At 42.8% G+C, this 24,905-nt stretch overlaps 1 protein-coding gene across 2 annotated transcripts in view; it reads right to left on the bottom strand.

Moving 5' to 3' along the window:
- PAQR5 (progestin and adipoQ receptor family member 5) overlaps positions 1 to 24,905 on the bottom strand; it is an 86,154-nt gene that overhangs the window by 5,084 nt on the left and 56,165 nt on the right. The window contains exons 5-8 of one of the 2 annotated variants that reach the window (XM_069222927.1): positions 18,221 to 18,265; positions 9,429 to 9,525; positions 5,141 to 5,285; positions 225 to 488 (exon numbers count right to left, since the gene is read on the bottom strand). In XM_069222927.1, the coding sequence (XP_069079028.1) occupies positions 247 to 488; positions 5,141 to 5,285; positions 9,429 to 9,525; positions 18,221 to 18,265 (529 nt within the window). In that variant the 3' untranslated portion in view covers positions 225 to 246. The remainder of the gene's footprint in view (positions 1 to 224; positions 489 to 5,140; positions 5,286 to 9,428; positions 9,526 to 18,220; positions 18,266 to 24,905) is intronic. The other variant, XM_069222928.1, reaches the window with a different exon arrangement.

The following is a 24,905-nucleotide window of genomic DNA, read 5'->3' as shown; positions in this document are numbered from 1 at the left end:
CACCCAAGTCATCTTACAGAATGACATTTCGTGTCTAGGTCTCACTTGCTCCCGTAGTAGGCTGTACTAACTTATGCTTTATATCTCATTCACATCTACATCAGACTTCACTTGTGCCTGGAGTACACCTCGCTATTGCCTCTATAACACTGCAATGCCCTTTGCCTAAAACTCACCTTTCACCTACCACCCGCTTATCACTTGTCCATTGTGAGCCACTGTACCTGAAGTGTGAAATCGAAAGAGCTAGGACTGCTTGCTATTGCTGCTGGTTCTAGGTTTCCAATAAAGGGCCGAAGAGAATGCAGTGATGAGGGCCAGGCTCACTGCAATGCACATCCAGACGGCACCCACTGTGTGGATGAAAGAAGGCAAGGGTGCTGCAGCAGTTAGCACGGACTGTCGCTGGCTCATGTCAGTGATCAATGCCTCCATCTGGAAGTGAGTGCCAATAACAGCACACACGTGGAAGAGCTGATGGCTGTGCCCTGCAAAGAGAGGACGAGAAGCAGGCTGTTTAACGAAAGGTATGAGCGAGAGGATAAAGGGAGGATTGAGCATTTTAGAAAATAGCGAGTGAGATACTGAGTGAAACCGTGTGAAAAAGACTAAATGCAATTAATAATTTGAAGAAACATTACACAAGTTCGAGCAAACACTGACTGTGTATGAGATGAGTGAGCATGCCATGCAAAAAAGGGTGAATGAGCTACTGACAGCGTAATTATGTAAGAAAGGGGATGATTGAACTACTGGCCAAGTAAGACTGAGCAATAGAGGGCATGTTTGTGAGTGATCAAGCAGGGTCATGAGTAAAGAATAGAGTAAATTGATTTATGAGCATATAAGCAAGTGAGTAACGAAGAGTGAGCCTGGGATGAAGACATGTTTACATATTTAGTTGATTTGTAAAGTGCAACTTGAAGCAAAATGTGACCTCTGAGCCATTTGCTGAAGGTATAAGAGAAAATTGCACATCCATGGAAAAGTCCTGGAATGGCCGGCAACTGGTTCCAGGAGTATTCATTAGAGACCAATATCCTTTGGCGCCATTCCTCTCCATTGGGTAGGGTTATATTATTGAAAATGCTTTAATGTTATGCACCAATCTTGTATTGTAACATTTGTATTGTTATTGTTCATTAACAAGGCCCCACATTCTTTTGGGTAGTCAGGTAAGCAGCTACTGTTTTTGTTCTGCAAGATTGCTAGAACGTAGACCTGTGGGGTGGTCTGTGGCCAGAACTTTTGTGTCATGTGCAAGATTTGGAGGTATGCTCCAATTGTTTTGTCGCAAACGTGTTGTGTTTAAGCATGTAAGGCATATAGCTGTAGAACAGCTGGAGCTGCGTTTGCTCATCTCTATCAGGCTTATCATACCAGGTTTGGCAATAGCAGTCGCCATCATCTGCTCTACTTTTTGGTCCAGTGTTAATGCTGAACAGGGCTATGGAAATGTCTGTTGAAGGCAATCTACGCTAACATTCATTTTAGTGACGCTAGACCGGGCCGAGGAAGAGTCTGATGAAGCCAGTCGATACTGGGGATCAGTGTGCTCAAGCTGCTCTATGCAGAGAAGAGTACTAGCGAAGCTTCTCCAGTTTGTCTCTCAACCCCACCTTTTTTTTTTTACTTTCACAAGGATGCACTTGGGCTATTTTATCACAGTGACACCACGGGAAGTCCTAGCTAAGCTTCTTCTCTCAAGTGCTCCAAAATGTCATGTTAACTATTTGTATTACTGTACATGTTCCACAAGTTCATGCCAGCCTACTGCTTTGTGTTCAGGCCTTGTCTCTCAGGTAGTGATTTTACCCAAGGGGGGTCTTCCACAGATTGTGTCCACAGACCTGTTCTGCTCTTCCCCCCTCAAACATACTGTGTGTTGTCTATGCGGGATGCACCAAAGAGGGCGGTTCGGACTTGTGCCTCACCACCTAATTTGAGTAGCTGTGGTTGTACTGTCTGTCCTGTGAGCTGTGGGCAGACGCCATACCAAAGAGAATCACTATTGCCCTTTTCTGGAATAACAGTGAGTGTTTGCTCGGCTAGTAGGAAAGCAATGAATGTGACTTGACTATAATAGAGTTTGCATGCCACCTGCCATCAGTGGTCGATGAGCTTCTGGAGGCGTGTTCTATTTGAATAAGGGAGTGGCTTATCTCGCTCATTTGGTGGCTCTATATTGTTGAAAATGTTCCTTGGTGTTCGGTTCTTCTGTCTGCTCCTGTTTCGGACTATCCCTGTCCCAGTGTTTGTCTTTCTGGCTTCATTTGCTCCCAACTCTGAGTACTGCCATTCTTTTGGTTGTACTGTCATTGTTACTGTGGACTCCTCTCACTTGTTGCCATGCCTTCCTGTTAGTGTTTTTTGATCAACCTCCCGATACTTGGCAAGTTTGTGCCCAGCCACTTATATTGAAGATACCCATGTCAATAATGCGGACATTCTTTGCAATGGAGTGGTCTAGTTCACTGCGATGGGGGGTTCTGTTGGTGAGGCCACCTGAGTGGCTTTGCAAAGCTTTGTAGCCCAGAGCTGTGAATTATTTTCTGGCTTGCTTTGTGTTTTTCACCCATTTAACTCAGCAATGTGCAAGCCCGCTCGAAGTGCACCATCTTTCAAAAAGCAATGGATGACGGCAGAACATAGTTTTGCTTAAAGGAGGTGTAGCCAAAGTGTACTCCCAAAATAGAAAGGGTGGCTACATCCTACTAAGAGGCTGTCACTGCATGGGTGACAGCGGGTTATAGATACGGGTGCTGGTCTTATTTTCCCACCTGGTGTGAAGGCAGTCTACCTATTTTACCCACTTAAAAAAAACGATTCACCCATAACCCGGAATCGCTAGTCTTTCCTCATTGATGGAAGTGTGTGCTTGTCTTTCACTCCTGTGTGACCTGAGGTCTACATCCGGGACAGCTAGTATCCATTCGGACTGTCTGTGCATAACTGCGCAAATGGTGGTTTGCTCAGGAATGCACTGGACATCAACATTTAGTTGATTTTCTTTCCCCTCCATTCTATATACAAGTTTCAGTCTTTCGTGTGCATAATGATATATTTCACTCCACCAGTCCTCTATTAACTGTAAGTGGATTGTTTATTTCATTTTCTTCGTGTTCTATCAGTTCATACTGTGTACATGAATGCTCTTGGCTTTGTTTTCCAGCATGTAGATTTGCTATTTTTGTTTAATAAAACTATTTGCTTTCCCTTCCTCTCCAATTGTTTATCTTAAAACAATAATAATTTCTATGCATTTAGCTCATATATCGCATGGGTGATCTAGTGCTCTAGTGTCCAGCCACCCACAGTAGCATTGTGCAGCCAGTACGTGTTTTGCACTGTGGGCTTCTATATTTACCCAGAACTTTATCAAGGCTGTTGGTAATGTCACTAGGATTACAAAACGTGTTTTATCAGTACTATGAGGTCTGGAACACATGAAACTCAAGATGCAGATGTTGCATTCACAGTGTGGTGTATGTTCGCCCTGTTTAGTTGGGGATTGCATCTATTCCCCCTAAACAGTCAGTGTCCAACCAAAATGGAGCTTTCACTGCAGGTTGTCCTTTGCCCATGTTAAAAGTTACTGCCAACTGTCCCTTTGTTATCTCTCCCATGCCCAAAATTGAATTTAGCTGGTGGAATTGTTTGGAATCACCTCAGGCGTCTGTAATCACTGCCAGATACTCCCTGCCCCTCTAACTCACTCTTTCAGGCTCCTGCTTTCTCCCTTAGGGACTGTTTTTATGTCTTTGCAGTACTTAATTGGAGCTGGGTCTCGGCCCCAGCACTTAATTGTCAGCACTTTTAGAATCTACCACACAGTGGTGCTGTTTATCTGATTTAGAGATGAGCACAACAACAGTGGGTTATTAAATCTATATACATTAAAAATGACGAATACCTGCTGCCAAGGCCATTATAGCACTTTGGGATCCTAGATTAGTCAGAACTGTCACACTTGTGGGAATGCAATGGTTAGTAGTGCCACTGGCAGTGCCTGCAAGAGAAATGGGTGGTGCAAGGTGCAGTGGCCTCCTGACGAGAGCCCTTGCACTTATTTTTTCAATGTTTTAATTTATTTATTTTTCAAATTAAGCACTGCTGCTTCTGACTTTTTGCTCTGTGCATTGTTCCCTCGCTTGCTCTCTGTAAATACATGAAAAGGAAAAATAAGTGCTGGTGGTCCCTACAGGCAGCCACCGGCTCAAGTTAAACACTGATTCTATTGTAGGAATAAATCTGCGCTAAATTCAACAGAACCCCTCCCTTCCCTTTTGTTCTGTTGCCGGCCATCACCAGACAGCGGGGCTCTGCAGCTTGGCCAGTCTAGCCTGAACCAAGAAAATGTCCTTGACCAGTTTGGGCTAGGATGCCCCGTGACTACCAGCTTGAAAAATCCTGCCAAGACAAGGGCAAAGGCCAAAATACACTTCCTCAAATTAAAAAAAATAATTTGAACTTTGAACAAAGCCCATCGTCTGAAGGGTGTCATTTTATATATTGTTCTAGTGCACAGCACACAACCACTATAAAAATAAAAAAATAAAACATCGGAACATGTATTCTGACCCAAAAAGGTACCAGCACCATAAGGATTTGAGGGGGCTAAGTGCCTGATAAGGAATCTTTGATTTGTCTTTGAAATTTTAGCACTGATTTAATATTAAGTTTGTTGAATGTTATTTACCATGTTCATGCTATATCTAAGTTTATAACCACACTCGCCTTTAACGCACAGCTTGGCTTAACGTGGAGAACCAAGTGTACATGGTTTGCACAGCTGCAGTGTGAAGATATTGTTGGCCCTGGACCACTAGTGGTAAGCTACAGTACCCACTCAGGACAGTGTGTTGAAAACGTGGCTGATCCAAGATCTCTGAGAAAAGGCCTCAGAGGCTGAAACAGTGGTGGGAAGTCGCTAACATTTGTAGTTTGGTGAGAACAGTGAGATGTGGTGAGACTCGCAGTTGTGCATTTTTAGTAAAGTGTGTGGTGAATGAGATACAATATACTGTCTTGCAGTGTTTGTGACTGCTGCTATGCCATTATAATTAGGGCTCTGTACCACTGGGCGCATTGTTTCCTTCGCTCTCCTACGCTCCAACTAAGTCTACCCACTTCCGCTCACCGATGTAGTCAAAGCAGCCCGGTGCCAGCCGCTCAGGCAAGTGCGTGGCGAACAGGAAGCCGGTGAGGAAAGCCAGGCCGATGTGCCAGCGATGGGCTGCGCATGCGTCATTCTCGGTGCAGCCATCTCCGGTGCACAGGTAGAGCTGCAAAGAGAACGGGTGAAAATAAGGCCTGATCTGGCAGAAGAAACAGGTGTGTATAGGTTTGAGGAGCATCATCACGGGTATGCCAAACATTTCGGCTGGACTAAGAAAGGATAGTGCGGCCAGACATCACAAAGCACGGAGCAAACCTGCAAAACTGAGCGCCGATTCATCACTACACACAATGGCTGCTCAAGTGGGCGCCATATATTAAAGGACTGAGTTCACATAGCCGGAGAAGTCAAGTGATAAAGAAGTAAAAATTGTCCCATTCAGGGAAGCGTTTATGAGTTCGAGAAGTAGTACTGCAGCAGGAATTTTACATACTCTTACATGCTTTAGCGAAAATGCCCTGAAACCTCTAACTCAGAATTAGGAAAAGTGCACAGAGAGCACGGTTTGTACAAGTTGCAGATTGATATTGTCATTTAGATATTTGAGGACTATTCACAAACACATATTAGAAAATGTAAAGTAGTATTCGCAGAGCTCTACTTTACAACTGCAAAACGCCTTTGTGAATAGGGCCCAAAACTCGTAACAAAAATAGACAAATACACAAAGACACGAAGCAAGTGCACGTAATGGCCAAAGGCACACTGGGGTATGAAACGAGGGACTGGCAGACTGGTCGTTAGCTTTGACAGACTTGTGGGTTGAGAAGGAGTCAGCCAATATTAGGTCCGTTTCACATAGAAATTGACATTTTTGAGAAGTAGAAGTTTCATCGTTTTATGTGTTAATGCAAGGGCTAGCAAGAAAGGCAACAAGAGAACAAACTAAACAACATCCATAAGCAACAAAAATGGGTCACTTATCCCCTGATTTGGGAGTAAAAAACAGTTATGATAGGGGTTTCAATGCCCCCCAAGAACCCTGGGGTCCGGTGCCACTGCACCGGCTTCGCTATTGATAACTATAACCCTGTCCCCATGTTCTTTATCACTCATCTGAAATGTGCTTTTGCACATCAATGCAGGGCTCGAAGTTGACCCCACCACTAGGAGGCGGTGTGGCTAATATCTCAAGGCAGGCGGGGAACAGGCTGCGGAGGTGAAATGTACTCCCAGAGCCCACCGGAGCAGTAGTGCATTCATGCAGGCACATTTCAACAGGATTGCTATCATTCTGTTTATATTGATACATTTCTAAAGCTTCTCAGGGGGCCTTCTCTTACTGTAATGAAGTCCCAACACTTCTTTGCAGGGTTGCTGTACTTTCAGTGAGCATCGCCAGCACCATCCTTTAAAGCTGCCATAATGCTGTGGTGTCAGCATCAACATGGCCACAATGCACTGGATGTGATAGTTACAGCACTTCTCTACAGAATACCCTCCCCCTGTAGAAAATAGATATTTGGGATTAAACACTTGCAACTTCCCACCAGTAATTTTAGCACTTGAAATTCCCTAAGGCCAATATTGCAAATATTGAAAAAAATACAATTCGAAGTAGAAGAGCACAGTGAAGTATTATATGTAGCCATCATACTTGATATTTCTTCCAATGTAGACAGTGCTATCCTCCCCTCATCACGTCTCCCTTTTCACACTCACTCCATATACAAACATTTAAATTGAACCAGCCTCAAAGACAGACCCATCCTATTGTGTGGCCCGTGTCCAATCCCAGTTGCTGTATTGGACTGCGTCCTCTGCAATGCAGGGTCACAGAAGGCCACACTGTGCCTGCAACAGAACAGGTGGGAATGGAGACAGTTCCTCCATCATACGGGGTCTGGGTGCTTGACACAGCCTCTTGTCACTCAAACCACTGTGCAGCGGAATACAATCCCAATCAGGCAGTATTAAAGGCTGTGCCAGGAAAGGACTACAAAACGTGCGTTTGTTTTATTGAAAAGCAATAGAGTTTCTAGAATAAACGCTGTTCACCAGTGGTTTTTAATCTGGGCTCCATGACCCTTCAGATAATTAGATTATATAATCAGATTAATAAAGAATATATACATAAAAATGAAAAATTGGAAATTGGAACATTTAAATAGTTCTGCAAGTATGAAGGGATTTGAAAGTGGAAAAATAAGTAGGTATCCTTAGCTTGATTCGAGGGAGCAGGGCAAGCACAGCAGAGAGAAATGAGTAAAGACTTTTGGCTGCCTCAACTGAAGTACTGGTAGGCGCTGAAAAGAGAGATGGTATTAACCACATAGGAGACAAAGTGATATACTAGAGTCTAGCATTTTGCTTCAGGTTTTAAAAATAAATAAATTTGAAAAGCTCCAACCTGCCCATTAAAGTTAAACTTTCGATTTTTGTATCTGTTTTGTTAGTGAAACAAATAATATAATTCAGAGTTTTTGTATTTGCTTGATGCATGATTGTTTCTGTAGTTTTCGGTATTGCTTAGGGCAAGGATACTTGGGGGTCCAAAAAAGCCCAAAGGCTAGGAATCACTGCTCTACACAGTCACAATCAGTATGCATGGTAACACACAATTATAACGATGATGAGTTACGATGGAGAGAGGACTGCACATACTGCAACCTTCAGAGGGGGTAGGAGCAACAGAGGTCTGGAGTCTGGGGGTGTGCAAAGTGTGGTAGGAAGTGAAAACTTAAAGTCTGATTTAGATCGTGGTGGAGGGGAATACTCAGTCACAAACATGACAGATATCCTCTCCGCCTTATTACGATCCCATTATATTCTATGGTGATCGTTATATGGCGGACGGGATATCCGTCACATTTGTGACGGAGTAGTCCCTCCACCGAGATCTAAATCAGGCCCTCAGTCTTTTTCAAATTGACTTCGAAGGAGGTGTGCTTAGAAGGTGGTCATGAGCAAAAGGAGTAAAGGTAGGGTGACCAGATGTCCCAGGGTGTGTGTGTTTTCTTTTTAAAATATGGTCACCCTAAGTGAAGGGGAAGCTTGAGGTCAGCTGTTAAAGAGATACAGTGAAAACATCCTGGCAAGTTAACATGACACTTGGCGACAAAGGGTGTAGATTGCTGGTTATGTGCAGGGAGATAGTGAGAGTATTGTAACGTGGTACACAAGAAGTGCTGGGGACAACTTCAAGCATCCTGAATTTGAAAAGAGCTCTGATTTTGGCCGACAGTTCTCAAACTTGCCCTTTGAAAGTGATTGGGGTGCCTGTGGAAGTTCATTAGGGTGGAGAAGTAGGTGTCTTTGTCTAGCAAGGATGGTGACTAAAGAGAAAGGCACACTAGAAGGCTGGTGCCAAATTTTACTCCTCAGTAGTGCATTCTTTAAGTCTTTCAGTCCCTCAGGCCTTCATACCCGTATGTCCCATAAGTCAGGCAGCTAACCCCCGGCACCTGATTCCCGCAGCCCCATATGACAATCCATAGCCCTGGCAGCTGCTGCAAAGTCTCATTACTTTGTAGATAGAGGGACCTGCCTGTGTTTTCCTTAGCAGGACAGCAGGTTAGACATCAACCCCAAGAAGGGAAGGCAAGGTTGCAGGGGATCGAAGAAGCAGAAGAAACAGAAAAAAGATCTATAGACAACTGGAGATAGGAGTTGGGGGGACACACATAGGGACATGGAGATAGGACAAGGAGGGGGAAAACTGTAAGCTAAGGTGATGGACTGGATTGGATAGATAGCAAGAGGAAGCATCAGAAGGAAGAAACAGTGGGAGGTGATCGACTGCAAAAGCGGCACCTGTAGACACAAGGATGAGACCACAGTGAAAGAGACAGCTACAGGGATGTTGGGTGATAGGAGAGAAGGTACTGTGTCGACACTAGGGAGAAGGTGTATGTTCTTAATAGCACCTCAGGAAGGTGGGGAGGCTGGCACGACACGTATACAGCTTAATTTGTAAAAGAAAGAGTGATAGTGCCCCAATTTCTGCTCAGATCTCTGTGACCAGTGCAACTAAACATCAGTGCTGCGAGTGCCAAGGCTCTGTAGTCTTAAATCCACTTAATGCCTCTTTATCCACTGCCACACACTCGCTGACCCATTACTTACCTCCAGCAGATTCCAGCTTTCTACCTTTGTGACGTTTTTTCGTCTCTCTCTCTTCCTCCATCTTTCAGATTTGTTTGTGTCCCTGCCCCCCACCGCCTTGTAAGTATCTGATGTGGGAAAACAAACACTCCCCTCCCAAACCGGCAACCACCGTCTCAAATTAAGCACTGGTTGGAGCCCTTACCCGGTAAAAGAGAGGGATGCTGTCAAACAGATATGGATATGCAAAGGCCAACACCCGCATCACTTTCGAGAGCCTGGGCCGCTCAGTCTCGGGAAACCTGCAGAAACCAAACCAAAAATACTGTTAAAGAATGATCGTAAAAAGTATATAGAGTTTCCACAATCCCACGGTTTCCCTTGATCAACATGGTAACAAGCCCCGGAGGGGCAGGCTGCCTGAGTCCTGAATTTGCTATATCCCTGAGGAATCATGCCCAGAAGGGATATGCTAGCTGGATACCGTGAAGCTATGTGATAATGCCTGGAAGGAACAGGCTGTCTGAAGGGTGGATTCACATTTATGTATGGTAATGCGTATGTCAGGGGCAAACTGACTGGGACCTGGATTTGATAGACCTATAGAATAACAGACTTGGAAGGACAGCTGTGTTGGGAACTAGGGGCCAGATGTAGGTAGCCTTTTGCACGTCGCAAACTGCGAAAAACGCAGTTTGCGACGTGCAAAAGGCCAAACACGATGCACAACCGCAAATTGCGAGTCGGTACCGACTCGCAATTTGAGGCTGCGACTCGCAAATAGGAAGGGGTGTTCCCTTCCTATTTGCGACCGCATCGCCATGCTGAGTTGCTTTGTGACCGCGAATGCGGTCGCAAACCAACGCACAGTTACCATCCACTTCAAGTGGATGGTAACTCATTCGCAAAAGGGAAGGGGCCCCCATGGGACCCCTTCCCCTTTGTGAATGCCCTTCCTATTTGCGACCGCATCGCCATGCTGAGTTGCTTTGTGACCGCGAATGCGGTCGCAAACCAACTCGCAGTTACCATCCACTTGAAGTGGATGGTAAGTCATTCGCAAAAGGGAAGGGGCCCCCATGGGACCCCTTTCCGAATGCCCCCCAATTTTTTTTTCAGAGCAGAACCAAATGGTTTCTGAAGTTTTTCTTTTTGCAGCTCGTTTTCCTTTAAGGAAAACGGGCTGCAAAAAGAATTAAAAAAAACTGCTTTATTAAAAAAGCAGTCACAGATATGGTGATCTGCTGTCTCCAGCAGGCCACCATCCCTGTGAGTGCATGGACTCGCTATGGGGTCGCAAACTGCGACCCACCTCATTAATATTCATGAGGTGGGTCTTTGCGACCCCATAGCGAGTCGCAGAAGGTGTCTGAGACACCTTTCTGCATTTCGTTTTGCGAGTTGCAATTTGCGAGTCGCTATGACTCGCAAATTGCAAGTCGCAATTTTCTACCTACCTACATCTGGCCCTAGATTCCCATGTGTGTGAACGTCTGCAATGGACATGCTGGTAGGCCCTGCACTCAGTGCTTCTGTATTCCTGAGAGAGACAGATTAGCAGGCTAGTTGTTTCCATACATGTGGCTTTAGCCTAAATATCAACCACAATTATCCCCTAGTTACTCGTTATAGAAAAAGTATATGAGACAACTAAGTGATTTTTAACTCTGCGTGAAATATTCCCTTTCTCCTCCATTCAGAGCATCCTACTCATGTAGGAACAGGCATAATCACGCCATTCTTTAAAATTTTGCTTCAAAAGAGTAGCACAAAACTACAGAAATTACTCCGATTATTCTAGCAAAATAAAAGCTTCTCTCAGGCCTAGTCTGAACCTCACAAACATCAGGATACATTGTAAACTCCCACTCTAACAACTACACATCCCAAACAAAATAGCAGCATACTCAGCCATCCAGAAGGGCATTAGAGCCTTGTTTGAGGGACAAAATACTGTTACAAAGTTAAACTACAATAAATACATCCAACATACAGCACACCAGCAGACATTCATATGCACAGAATCCTGCCTACTGTCAAGCACTTGTGAAAGGCAGTAGCGGCTCGTGGAAGGGAAAAGGGGTGGGGCTGCAGGTGGAGGAGAGGGGGAACAAAAAACATTAAAAAAAAAAAAAGAAAGTACCTTAGGCACCGGTGATCTGCTCCGCTCCGCTCCTCTCCTGCAGGCACAGGCTCCAAGCCTGCCCTGCATCCAATCCTAATGCTGCTTTCATGCTGCTGGCAGCAAGAAAGTAGCGTTAGGATTGGATGGCATACCCAGCCAGGTTGGTCCGAGGCAGAGTGGAAGTCTCTGCATGCTGTCTCCAACCTGGCAATGCGGTATTGGGTTGGAGAGAGCCAGTGTGCATGTGTGTTTGGCCGGCCCAACATATATGCTCACTGAGGGGGGCGTGCTGCGCACTACCTCTTTATGCTTCTCACAACCCTATGACTCTGCCCCTTTTACTTTAAAATGATAATAAATGTAGTTTATAGTAAAAGTTTTACAGCTGCTGGCCGGGGGTGACGCTTTTCTGCCATAGCAGAGAAGCTGCCCCTGGTGAAAGGAGACCTCCATATATACATCAAGGTTAACAGAAGCTATTGATTATTTTGACTGAGCAGGTATCTTTTTGTTCACAACTAAAATGTATTTGCTGCTTTGCCTAAAAGTGTGCATTTACCATTGTAAACCATACCTCATTTTAAAGTATGACATCAGATTTATGTTGTACCAGAGGAACTTCGAAATTATAAAGTAGTTGATCAAGAAGTAAAGGTTCTTGTAGAAAAATGTACCTGTGACTCCTCAAAGAGCATCCAACATCCAGGACAACAAATATTTGTATAATCGGTTGTGAAGAACCGTGATATTGTGTACAAAAGCAAGTATCCTGCTTCAGGGAAAGCCAAAAGTGTTTTTGGATGACCAAAGAGATACAGTTTCCACATGCTCACAGCTTATAAACCGGAGTGCTTCGTCAAAACTTCATCAAATATCATTTGATACCACTCATGCATCTACCACACATTTCACCATAATATATATATATATATTTCCTGCTGTTATTTCTGACAGTTCCAAATGGAGCCGGAGCACATTTACGGGTGCAGGACCCGTCAAAAATTGTATGCAGAAAAAAATTATCCAAACTAGCGGCACTCCAAACAATTAATTTATTACACTCTTTAAAGAAAACAATCTCTCAACTTGCAAAGGCTGCGCGTTTCAACCATTGCGATCTTCTTCATCAGCCCAGGTCATTGCAAAAGCCCTTTTTCCCTTAGAAAATAAACCCTTGGTTTTCCTAGACATAGAAGACAGATCATTACGTAGAACAGACATAAAAAAAAAAAAACTTAAAAAAAATATCTATAAAAAAAAAAAAAATCAAAGATAGGTCCAAATCCTAATTCATATGCAATCATCTACAAAAATAATCATATATTCATTCCCTTCAACAACTATGTCCAAGGTATAATTTAACATATAATTTTCTATACAAATTTCAAATTATACGGCCAAGTGGCCATTCGTCATGATTTCTAACAATATTCCATTAAATTCAATACTTATAATGAGACTCATCTTGGCAGTTTGGGCTATCAATTAAAAGCAAGGCAAACATGATCAAATGAAACCCCACTAACCAGCCTGACATTAGCATGACGCTGTTAACCTAATATGAGGATTACCCTATGTGAATATAAAGTTCCTCATCCTTATTTAATCCCCACGGGTGTCTGCTATTAAGTCAAATTATATATTCAGATTCCATTCCTCTCAAGATCCTTTCCCTATCACCTCCTCTTGGGGTTAACTGTACCCTGTGAATCCCAAAAAATTACATTCCCTCAATTCTTCCCTGATGCATCAAATTACAATGGCGGATAAGATGCATCATTATTCTTGATGGTTCGCCATGTTCCAGAAAAAGTTTTTTTACGGGAAAGATTGTACTTCCCACATATTGAAGCCCACACGGGCAGGTTATCACATAAATTGCAAAATCAGAATTACAATTCAAGAATTTTTTGTATCCTAACTTCCTGTCCTGGGGGTAAGATATAGGTTTTACAATTCACTATTTTTGCAAGCCTTACGCTTTTTACATCTGAAAAACCCTGTGATTTGTTCCTTGTCCTTCATTTGATAGCTATGCACAAGTATATCCTGTAAGGAGCTACTTTTTCCCATATATAATCCTTGGATGTGGGCCAACCATCTGGCCAATCACCCCGTCTGTTCTAATCAAATGCCAGTATCGTTTCAGAATCTTCCTAACCTGATCCAAATTTACATCATTAGTAGTCATACATCTCACAACTTTCTCACTGTCTTTCTTGCTTCTTGGAACAAGAAGATTCTGTCTTTGTACCCCAGCCACCTTTTCACATGCCTCCTTAATTACTTTTCTGGGATACCCTCTGGACCTAATCTTCTAATTCTGCAATGACCTGGGCTGATGAAGACCGCAATGGTTGAAATGCCTAGCCTTTGCAAGTTGAGAGATTGTTTTCTTTAAAGACTGTAACAGCCTTGAGTGAATAAATTAATTGTTGTTTGGAGTGCCGCTAGTTTGGCTAATTTTTTTCTGCATGCGATATATATATATATATATATAGCAACTATATATCTTAGTTAGGTAAAGGTTTCCATCTGGAGGACATATTTTGTGTTGTTAATTTAAGTAGGTGCCATTTGACGAATTTGAATGAAACTCCTTCTTGTAATGTTTTGGGGTGATGCATGAAGTGGGAGCTAGGAAAAAAGTGCCCCAAAACTTAGATTTTTTGATTTTCCTATGTCAATTTCCACAGGAACATTTGCTCCCTGATGCAGAAAAACAGCTGAACAGAATTACACCAGACTTAGCAGAAATAACTTTACCCAGAAACATGTTTTTGTTATTTGGTGTAAATCCATTCAGCTGTTTGAGGAACATGCATTTATAGAAGTGCATGGAGTGGTCATGAAGGGGTTGAAAAGTTAGGTATATCTGGACAGTTGGTCCAGCAGGTATCCCATGCTACCATAAATTCCAATACTATGGCCCTCTGATTAGCAGAGGGAGTTGTTTCTCCCATCAGCTATTTTGGTACCACAGAAACAGGACTGGTCCAGTGGCAACAAGCAATCTGATTGGTTAGCCACAACTAAAAGACAGGCATTGGCAAAGCCAATAGGTCTTGTCTTTTGTCCCTATTCACTTCGCCTATGGTTTTTAGTGATACTCTATCCCAACATACCAAAAGTACTCTCAAGCATGTCCTCAGGAGTGAAACAGTCAGGGTTATGGTGTGGCTGAGTGCTGCCAGCAGGGGGTGGCGGTCAAAGAATGGGATGGACGTAAGGTGGGTATAAGTAGAGCAAAGCATATACATTATACAGGCTATGAGTCGTGGACTCATTTTTAGTGTTTCATTCCATACTGTGCACTAAATAATGCCTCTCGTCTCTAGAAGAGACACAGACTTGACAATACTGTGTAATGCCGTATTTTAGTCACTATCCATTGACTACACCCTCAATCAAGAGTTCTCTGCTTGCTACCTTTAGCGAGTCACTGTGCAAAGTAAGTGACTTGATTATTGGTTGGAATGAAAGTGAATTTTAAGCCTTATAATCTCCCTATTTCTTTAGTATATTTTCTGCCAATGTTAGGAATGCTTAGAAACCAGCTAAATTGTGGTAGCAAGTGCTATAAAAACTCTTGACAAACCCCCAACACCTCATCCCCACACACACATACTCTGTCGAGACTTGTACTATACAAGCATTACTGGTAAAGGAGCATATTGGGTGTTTCTTTTAATTGTTGTTAGTAATAATATTCTGCACATTTACATTATTGTTTCTGATTATCACTGTGTATTTTAGATGCATGTGAAAAGTCCTCGGAATGTGTTCCTTTATTGTTTTCAGCGGGTCGGTTACCATCTATTATAATATTTTGTTGAGGTGTGAATCATAGATGGCAACACAGTAATCTGCATGTGTGCTTCATCGATTTTTTTCCTCACTTGTGAATTAACACTTAATACTGAAGTAAAAGCTTAGAAGCGTGATCCAGATATTTAAGCAAAAAATATTTAACGTACAGCACCCTGCTTCCTTCAAGACCTACACAGAAACATGAATCACGTGGGAAGAGTAATTCTGCATTTAGTGCGCAAAAAAAAAAACCTTTGCAGGTAAAATGGATGCATGGATGCATTTCTGGGTTAAGAAATAGCACTATATGTAAAAGGACATGAATAGCAAGCGAAAGAGCCGCTCAAACTAAATGTGCACATGTGGTAGGATTCCCCAATCCCCCATCTTATGCCCAGCATTTAATGAAATGTTTTAGTCTGAAGTGCACCCTTGTGTCCAAAATGGACACTAAATAGCGCTAAAAGCAACAGAAAATAAGTAGCAGCATGAGCAGCTGCTCGCTAAATGTGCTCTTGTGGTATGATTCCAACCCCCCCAAATCACTCTTAAATACACAGGCGGGCATATAAGGCATTATCTGTAATTTCTGTAACTATGAGTAATGGGGAATTACTGAAATTACTCTGATTACTCTGGTTGTATTGAAATTCCGTCCGGACGTATAGATAAATGCTGCCATGTTTGAATTCAGATTAGAGGCTAAAATGCACTGAAATTAAGTACTGTTCACCACTGACTACTTTCTGTCTCACTCACCATTTCAATCTGAGGTCCGCTCCTTACTGGCTGAAAAAATTAGCTAGAAGCAAGTGATGAATAACAAAGAATACTCCCCACCCCAAGCACACAGGGACGGATCGTCCACAATGGCAGAGGAGCATCACCCCACTGGCTGAGCCACCAGATGAAAAATAAAACAATAGTTGCACTATCATTTTATTTTTCATCTGCTGGCTCAGCCAGCAGTATGGGGAGGTTTGGGCAGGGCCATGGATGGTGGGAGGGGAGAGGAGGAGAGAGTACACCTAAGTGCACATGTGTGTTTGGCCGGCCGTCTCAGGTCGGCTAAACACACATGCGCACTTAGGATTCTCCACCCCGACTGTTTAACAGCCGGGCTGGAGAAACTGCACAAACCCCAGGTCTGTGTCCAATCCTGATGTTGCTTTCATGCTATGTTTAGGATGGAAGCAGAGCCAGGATTCCTAAGAAGCCTCTTCTGGTGTCCCAGTGAATGCTGGGCCACCACAAAAGAAGCAAGGTGGCTGGAGGCAGCTGGAGACGGACGGAGCAAAAAACAGTAGGTGTTTTTTTTTGTTGTTTCCCCCATCATCCCCTGTCAACCCCCCCCCCTTGACATTTGCACAGGCCGCCGCTGCAAACGCAGCCACCCATCAGCAACTGTACAGCAGGTTTCATCCTATGCACTTTATACTACATTAAGGAGAACAGTATGGGATACAAATTTGTATCTTCAGAACAAGGCAACCTGTTTAGGGTGTATTTATTTACTTCTTTGCGATGTGGAGATGAATTGTTGGTTTTGGTGCTCTATGTAGTGCTGATATGCTGCCTTATGGCTAATTCCGAATGCTCATAAAGCATTCTAAGCATACAGAAAGGTCAAAGTAGAATCCAGGAAGCCACGGAGAGCAAGTGAGCATCAAAGAGTATTTAATATTAGAAGGTCTTGCACAAGTATAGAGATTGTGTAAGGTACCCAAGTGCCTGAGAATGAGGCTTGCTGCATTATATTGGTTGAGTTAGAGAGTGTCTAGGCGCTTAAGCTAGTCAGTCTGCAGGTCCAGGAACAGCTGTGCTTCTAGGTATTTACAAGAAAGTCAAGGTGCAATGAAGCACCATGGTTCACCAGGAAAATGTCCAAGTTCTAGCCACTGGGCCATTGAACACTCTTTCTCAAACCTGAAAACAGTTTATATGTTTGAGCCGCCATCAGCTCTTTATTTTTACAGGGAAGAGCAGGAGGATAATAAGATGATACACGTCTCTGCAAACATCTGGGTGACAAATAAAGGCATTTCCAGCTTATGTTAAACCTAATGCTGTTGAACTCTGGAAGCCAATGTCTGGCTGAGGTGAAACATCTCCCTCTTCAAGCCTCTCACCAAGTGAACACTAACGTTTTGCTCCATCTGGAGGTTGGCATCAACATCACAATGAATTTCAAAGTACAAATGTGTGATGTTTCTTTGCCGCTTAGACAATCAATTCCTAGATATGCAATTGTTCTTGCACACCATACACTGTATGCCTGAGAGCGGTCTTGGTTTGCTTTTGTTCCAGTTAAGGATGGACCTGGCTAGGTTGTTTGGGCTGGGCTGTTCCTACTGGACCAGGATGGAGAATGATTTGCATATGGCTGATTCAAAACTGAACTGGGGTGGCATGGTGGGCAAAAGAACGATGGGTTGGAATGCTCCCCAGTGCTAACCAGTGGTTAGACTTATTGCAAGCATTCCTATCATTAACCTTTGTACAAATAATTGCTCTGTAGCAGCACCAGATGAGCACTATCCTGTAGTGGTCACCCCTACCTCTATTTTCAGAGGCACTGGCCTGAGATGTGACTGATTCTGTCCCATTCCTCCCAGCCTTTCATGTACACTGGCCCGTACTGAATCCCTGTATTGAAATCAACTTCACTTTCTAAAAGATGTGTACCGCAAGCGCATCTGCTTCTAGTTAACACAACAATCTCTGTACCCACACAAGATGATGCCTGCACAGTATCGTAAAGAAGGTATGTCCATCACATTTTTATCACATATAAAAATAAATTTAACGACTGCAAGATATTCAACTGTTTAAAGCAAGATTCGTGCATGTCAACATCTCCAGATTTCAGATTATTGTATTAAACAGATTGAGCGGTTATAGAATTAAATGGATGCTAATGTAAATATGGAAATTATAGATTTAATCGCGTAAATAGACCATGTTTTCGAATTTGTTTTGACGTTTTTAATTCAACCAATTTCTTGAATTGAAAGTAAATTATTAAAACATAAGCAAATCGCCCTCAGAAGACCCCCGTTTACCTTTCAATGATGTCCCGATTATAGTGCAGGAACGGGAGGCCGAGCCTGTATGGGTCAGTCGAGTAGAGAAAAGTTAGTATTGAGAGGCCAGGGGAGTGGCTGATGCAGAGTTGCATAATAACAAGGAGTGGGCGAGGAGTAAACAATTAAACATACTCGAACGACCAGTGACAATGGAAAGAATCAAAGCCACAATAGGCTGATGGTGGACCATTGTTTTTAGAAGGACAACACTAGTGGGGGTCTCTAAAGAAAACACAGCCTAAGAAGCTACGCCAAGGGCTCTTTATAAAAAATATTGGTATGCAGTGAAGGGCGTGGCCAAAGCGTGTGGACTTTACTGAGAGAATAAAACAGCCAACCTGAGGCATAATTGGAAATATAGTTATACACAATGCATGGCCAGTATACCTCTTCCATAACTGTACAGTCAGACGATGCTTATTTTGTACCCTCTAGAGGTTAAAATTGGAAGATGCGAATATTTTGGAAGACAAAGCAGTGTTTTCAGCCTTACATCCCAAGCACTTAAGTTGATTCTATAAAGGAGCAGATACCCGTGTTTCACTAGATACTTGTGCAAAATGACTAGTGTGTACCTAGAGGCGTGGATTGGACATACAAGCAAAAAGCTTATGCGGGCCATTCAAAAACGCATTTTGGAATACATAATTCGTACTCATGTAGTACTTTTTTTTATGTACGCCTACATGTCTTTGTCCAGAAGTCCCATAAAATGTAAAATGGAAATAAAATGGGAAAATGTAGGGAATATTCATGTACCATTAGTACAAAATGGAAAGTACGGTAACTTATTGGCACTTCTACTAATACGGACCTAGACGTTTTACGACTGGTTGAAAGAGGCAAGTGACAGTACATAAAAGAGAACTACTTCCGCTGCTCATAACTGCTTTAGTAAATCTGCCCTTATACGCCCAAGATAATGCTTTTCCAGATCAATAAATAATGTAGGCTAGCTGCAAAATACTTTTTTACAGTAATAGGTGAGTCTGCAATGCGTCAACCGTGAAATTCCCACGTTGAGGATGGAATGATAGGTTTGAATGAAATTGCCATAAACATACAGTAATCTGTCACTGACGAATTTCTAAAATGAATAAAGTCAGCTTGGCGAAAACAGACTGATTACATTTAATTTTAGAGAAAAGTTAAAATGGTGAGACACTTTCCAGTATAATGTTTCTGTGAAAAGATAAATGTTTATTTGAAAGGACAGCAGGATAAAGAGGTAAGAACAGAAAAGGTGGTGGGTACACCAGGTGGGCAAACAGGAGTCTGCTGGAATGGCTCGATCCAGCACCACACTACAAAGGGTCCGATCAAATTCTCACTAACCCCAGCCAAAAAGTCAGGATCATTCACATATCCCATAGCTTGTGACATTCACCAAACATCATTCTGCATCTGTCTTCTTATCAAGATAGACATATAGCTCCTGGTACACCTCCTCTACCACTTCCAAGTGATCTTCCAAACATACTAACATTACATCATGCCTGGAGCATCTGTTCCAATGGACAAAGGAGCTTCGCTCTTGTTGGCTATTTGACATCTCTCAGGATCCTTCTATGAAAAACATCCCCTTAATTCACCTTTACCCATCTATAATTCTATATATCATCTACTCTGACCTGTCAGCTACTTCATCGCCATAATCCAAAGACTTTAGATCTAAGCAGCAAGAACGTGTCTCAACCTGTGGATGAGTGGGTACGTCAAACCTTCCTTGAAAGCACTCAATTGGCTCCGAGAAAATGGCATAATTTAATTCATCAACTGCCCATCAGGGCAATCCACGCTTATACTATCTGACTGATCGAAACCCTGGCTGCCTAGGCTCCATCATCCTCTGACTGGCAGCCTGTATATTATTCTCGCAAGTGCTCTAAAGTAATTGAAATGAGAAGTGCAGCGTTATATAAAATTCCCTAAAAAATAAATAAAAGGAGGGCCATTTGTCGAGTAGCAGATTGAGCAAAGGAGATCTCCATATTAACTCAAAATCAATAGTATTGTTAAGCACGTCAATAAAGCTCTAAAAATGCTAAAGTGGGATAAGTAGAAATAACTCAAGACAAGCAGGACGAGTCAGTTCATGTGTACAGGTGGACACAAATCTACCATGAAGTACAGAAGGCAGGAAGTCAAACAGACAAAGCTGTGCGATTATTAACGGTGAGGAAGGGAAACCGATAGCAACCGGGCAAATGGTTCATCAAAGCTCTGCAGACCTATGGATGAAGTAAAATGTATGAACTATATCATTTAGACTGGATCTGGCCATTTCTTGCATCTGCACAGCATCATGATATCCTGAGAGCCAATGGTGTATGAAACGGCTAAAGAGGGAGTCTGTTGAACCACAGCAGACTCTGAAATCCAAAGAGGAAACTGTCAAAGATCCACTAATGGAATGGGTGTTTTTTTATGGTTACAATTTTCCTTGTCTTAAGAGGGGAAGGAGTTTGGTTTCTAGGCTATGGGTCTTTGACTTGAGTGTGACCGTGCTCAATGTGTGATGAGTGGGTGAGGTCAGGGATGGAAGGGAGAATGTGTGCATCAGAAGCTGTTATCCGGTCTTAGTGGATGTGGTAGTAGAGATGAAGGTGGATGAGTAAGGAAGAAGTGCGAGTGAAATACTGACTTGAGCTAATAAATGTTCATTCATGTCCTCCTTCTGGATGTGTAGCCTAAACATTGAGCAGGGCTATGCCAGGAAGTGATATTTCTTAAAATTAGAGAAATTCCTTGTTTCTGTGCAAACTGTCACCTCTGCTGTGACCTTTGTGTTATTAGTAATTGTATGGCACACATCCACATGTGGGAAGAACTTTTAGCACAGATGTATGAATGTCTTGGTGGTTGATCAAGGTCTGACCAAGGGAATCTGATGTGTCATGGGAGATTGAAAATACTGGCTATGTGTGCTATGTGGTCGTTGTTCTGTGAATGTGTTGTGGTGGATTCTCCAGTTGGCCCTGGGGCATCCAGTTAACATGCGGTTTGGGGCTTGTGTGCGCTCCTGTTCCTTTGATCTAGTACACTAGATGGATGGACAGACACTTCCCAGTGTTGAACAGGAATGCGCACAGAGACACAAGATCATCTCGGTGATGTGTTGCTTGGGCTAAATGATTAAGTTGGGAATTGACCTGATGCGAGTTGACGCAGCTGCGCTTTTCCCCCTTCACGCCGTCATTAAAGCCCGTTTTGACACTATCAATAAATTGGACATTCAGTGGGAATGCACCTGCACCAGTTCAATAATGTTCTCTTCCAGCACCTTGTTGATCTCTTCTGCTACCAGTGGCTGTACATCTGTGGGCTCCCCTCCGCGACCCAGTGGCGCAGGTTTAACTGTGTCATCAATTTGAAGTGTCACGGGGATGATTTTCAATGTTTCAATAATTTTAAAATGAATGGGAGTTCCTCAATTGAACGATGTATGACTGCTAGGCTAAAGTTGAATTCTTTAAGACTAATAGGCTGACCCTAAAGAGGCAGTCCTATTGATTTAAACTTCAGAATATCCATTCCAACTATAACCAAATAAAACTAGAAGTAAAATTCCATGCAATGAAACTGGATGCTTCTAATATTAACAAACATGCCTGTCTGACGCATCAGCACCAACGCTACTTGCAAATCAACAAAATTGATGTTTACACACATGCACGCCACTGTACTCAAGGAATTGTGTTGTGTCTGTCCCTTCTGTTACTTCAAAAGCTCTTCTTGCAATCACATTTGCATACCATGCATACCACGAGGGTCCAACATAGGTCCTGGAGAACCAAATCCATGTAAGATTTTTAGGACCTCCACAGAAGTTACATTTGCACCCCATTAAATTAAACAGTATTTATTTGGATTGCCAGCTAGTACGCAGAACATTTATCATGTCAATATTAGGTATAAGTTATAAAACACCTGTCTATACATAATCAAAAGCCTCCATGTTACACACTCTGTGTAGGGTGACCACCTGGCATTGAGGCAAATTCTGGACAGGACTGTAAAAAATTCAGGACAAAGGGTCAAAATTCAGGACAAAAATTCAGGACACAGGGTCAAAATTCAGGACAAAAATTCAAAAACAAACGTCAGTTTTACAGACACACGCAAGAGAGGCCATGCCTCACTATGTTGTCAGTGCATTTATGTACTCTTTTTCAACATAGCACTATTTATTCACTGTGGACCTTTTGTGATTGCCTCCTGGTGTGCTACAGACAGGTGTCACATTACGTCCTTGTTCAGTAGTAAATTAATGCCCTTCACGGCAAGGCCATCACCCCTACCCAAATCTACCCGATCTTTCCTGAAGAGAAAGTAACAGCAACATTTTGGTTATGTTTCTGAACATTTCAAAACCCATGGCAAACAGTTTGGGAAACATTAAGGTAATTAACCTTATGCTAGTTTAAACAAATTGAACAAAAACATCTGGTTTACCGCAACCGCCCATGGACTTTCAACCTATTTTTTTTTTTTAAAGAGGCAGGGCAGATGGTGTGGGTGACAGTCTCACACCAAATGACAGGATGTGATGTACCCATAACTTGTCTGTAGTCTCACTGCACTAGAGTGTATGTTTGGGACTCTACATTTATCTCAGAAATGGGAGCCCGGACTACCAATCAAAGATAATAAAAGAGTAGGATGAAATCGAGATCAAACGGGAGATCCACGGCAAGTAATTCAAAGGGTTGTTGCTAACAACTGGATAAATAAAGAAGAGAAGAACAAGGTGGGACAATTCCTAAAATCAGACAAGATGGGTCCACCAAGACTATTTGAAGGTATTGGGTACCTGGGGAGTTGTCTGCACACAGGGGCGAAACAGAAGGGGCACTGTCAAGTGGTTGAATAATCAACACCCATCCACCTTGGCAAACTCTTCTGGTGCAATGGTTCGCTGTTAGTGCTTGTGAAGGGTGAGCAGGGACCAGACCCCTTGCAAGGTTGTGCAAGGCAATTGCCCGCTTAGTCCATGTCTTTATATGGTTTTGAAATTGAGCAAAAGCCAAACTAGAGATCTGGGTTATCCCTAAGTGTCAAGTACACATACAATCTTCAAAATATTTGGGATGTAAATTGCACAAACATAATTTACAAATTTTAAAATTTAATTAGTGTTTCATTAACATATGGCACTGTTTTCGCCTTCATACACAATTAGACCTCAGATTGAACTGGGAACAAGTTACCTTTTGATACCTAGTGATTAATATCTACCATTCTTTCACTGATTTCCAGGATGAAAATCTCGGCAGAGCGAACGGTCCCTCCAAGCCCAGTTTGCTTTTTGGTCTTCTCTTCTGCTTTCTGTAGAGGCCATGTGGCACTAGCGAAAATGGTGTGCTACCCCAATGATAGTATTATTTTGCAAACCTTCCCCTGCTCGTCCTTCATTCCTTCTTCAGACAGGCCACACATCTGATTTGGTCGCTGCAGCGCCATCGGGAGCTCTTTCCACTCTAAAGCTAACTGTGACTGCGGTGGATTAGATCTTCTGGACTTAGAATGCTTTTATTCACCTGCAGATGTCCAATGGGTGGCTCACTGGCTTTCTGCCCACCTCCCTGCATGAGATGGGGTTTACCAGTAAAGACTTTTAAGGAAGGCTTAATGCACTGCTCATCGTTTCCTACTGACCATTCTATGGATCACCATCCGGGGTTATCATGCATGGCTTTCTCTTGCCAGAACCTGTAAACTCACTGACACGAAGAAACCCTATGCTCCTGCACTACCTTTGCTAAGCCTTCCCACTCGCACAGGATGGCTGTGCTCAGAGCAACTCTATCAGTGGCATGTTGCAGGTGTCTTAAAATTGGGGACTTTGTTTCTGAACAGTGAGCTACTAAATTTCCAAACCCTTGTGGCAAACTACCATCTTCACCCCGGTCAACTCCTTACTTACAACCACCTTAAATAATCATGAAATGCCCTATTTCATGTCTGCTACCTAGCACTAACCCTACAAGAGGTGTGCCAGAAGCTCTGTACCATAGGAAATGGTGGCACACTGATAGAATGGGTGTACAGACCTATCCTGCAACATGGAAACCACTCCAGGTCTTCTTGTCATACTACCTGGGTGATTGATGTAGCCAAACCTCTGCAAGATATGGTCTAAAATACTGGACTTTCCCCACAAAGTATCCCACAGCTGTCACTTTAAGTAAATTCATAGTGCTTCCTTGTGAATGCATTCTGCCCGTTGCTTGCCATTGGCCTTGTTTGTAACTCACAATTTGTTGCTTTCAATTTGCTGGCTTTATTTGTTTTAGGCCATGCAGCTTGAATTTGTCCCTTCCCTTGCCAAAACCTTATTTACAGTATCCTGCCGAGTGCTCCCTTTCTGTAAACAGGCCTGTAAACCTTGTTCTTATCTCATCATATTTGCTGTGCATTCAAAGAACAAAGTCAAATGTCAGGCTCTGTCTTCGGTGGGAACTTAGTGTTTACTTTCCTTTCTCTGACTTCACAGTGAGAGGATTTATGCAACAATCTTGCTGGATACTGGGGTTAGGAAAGAGTTTTTTCTATCACATGACAACATTTAAATAGACTTCAGAATATATCAGAATTGCACCCTACTCTGTATCACTCCACTTTATGCCACTCCATGCCACTGTTCTCTTCTCCATTCGGA

Source organism: Pleurodeles waltl, chromosome 3_1 (genome assembly GCF_031143425.1).
Source record: "Pleurodeles waltl isolate 20211129_DDA chromosome 3_1, aPleWal1.hap1.20221129, whole genome shotgun sequence".
Classification (NCBI taxonomy): domain Eukaryota; kingdom Metazoa; phylum Chordata; class Amphibia; order Caudata; family Salamandridae; genus Pleurodeles; species Pleurodeles waltl.
The sequence above is the reverse complement of the archived record's forward strand: the minus strand, read 5'-3'. Positions and strand labels throughout refer to the sequence as shown.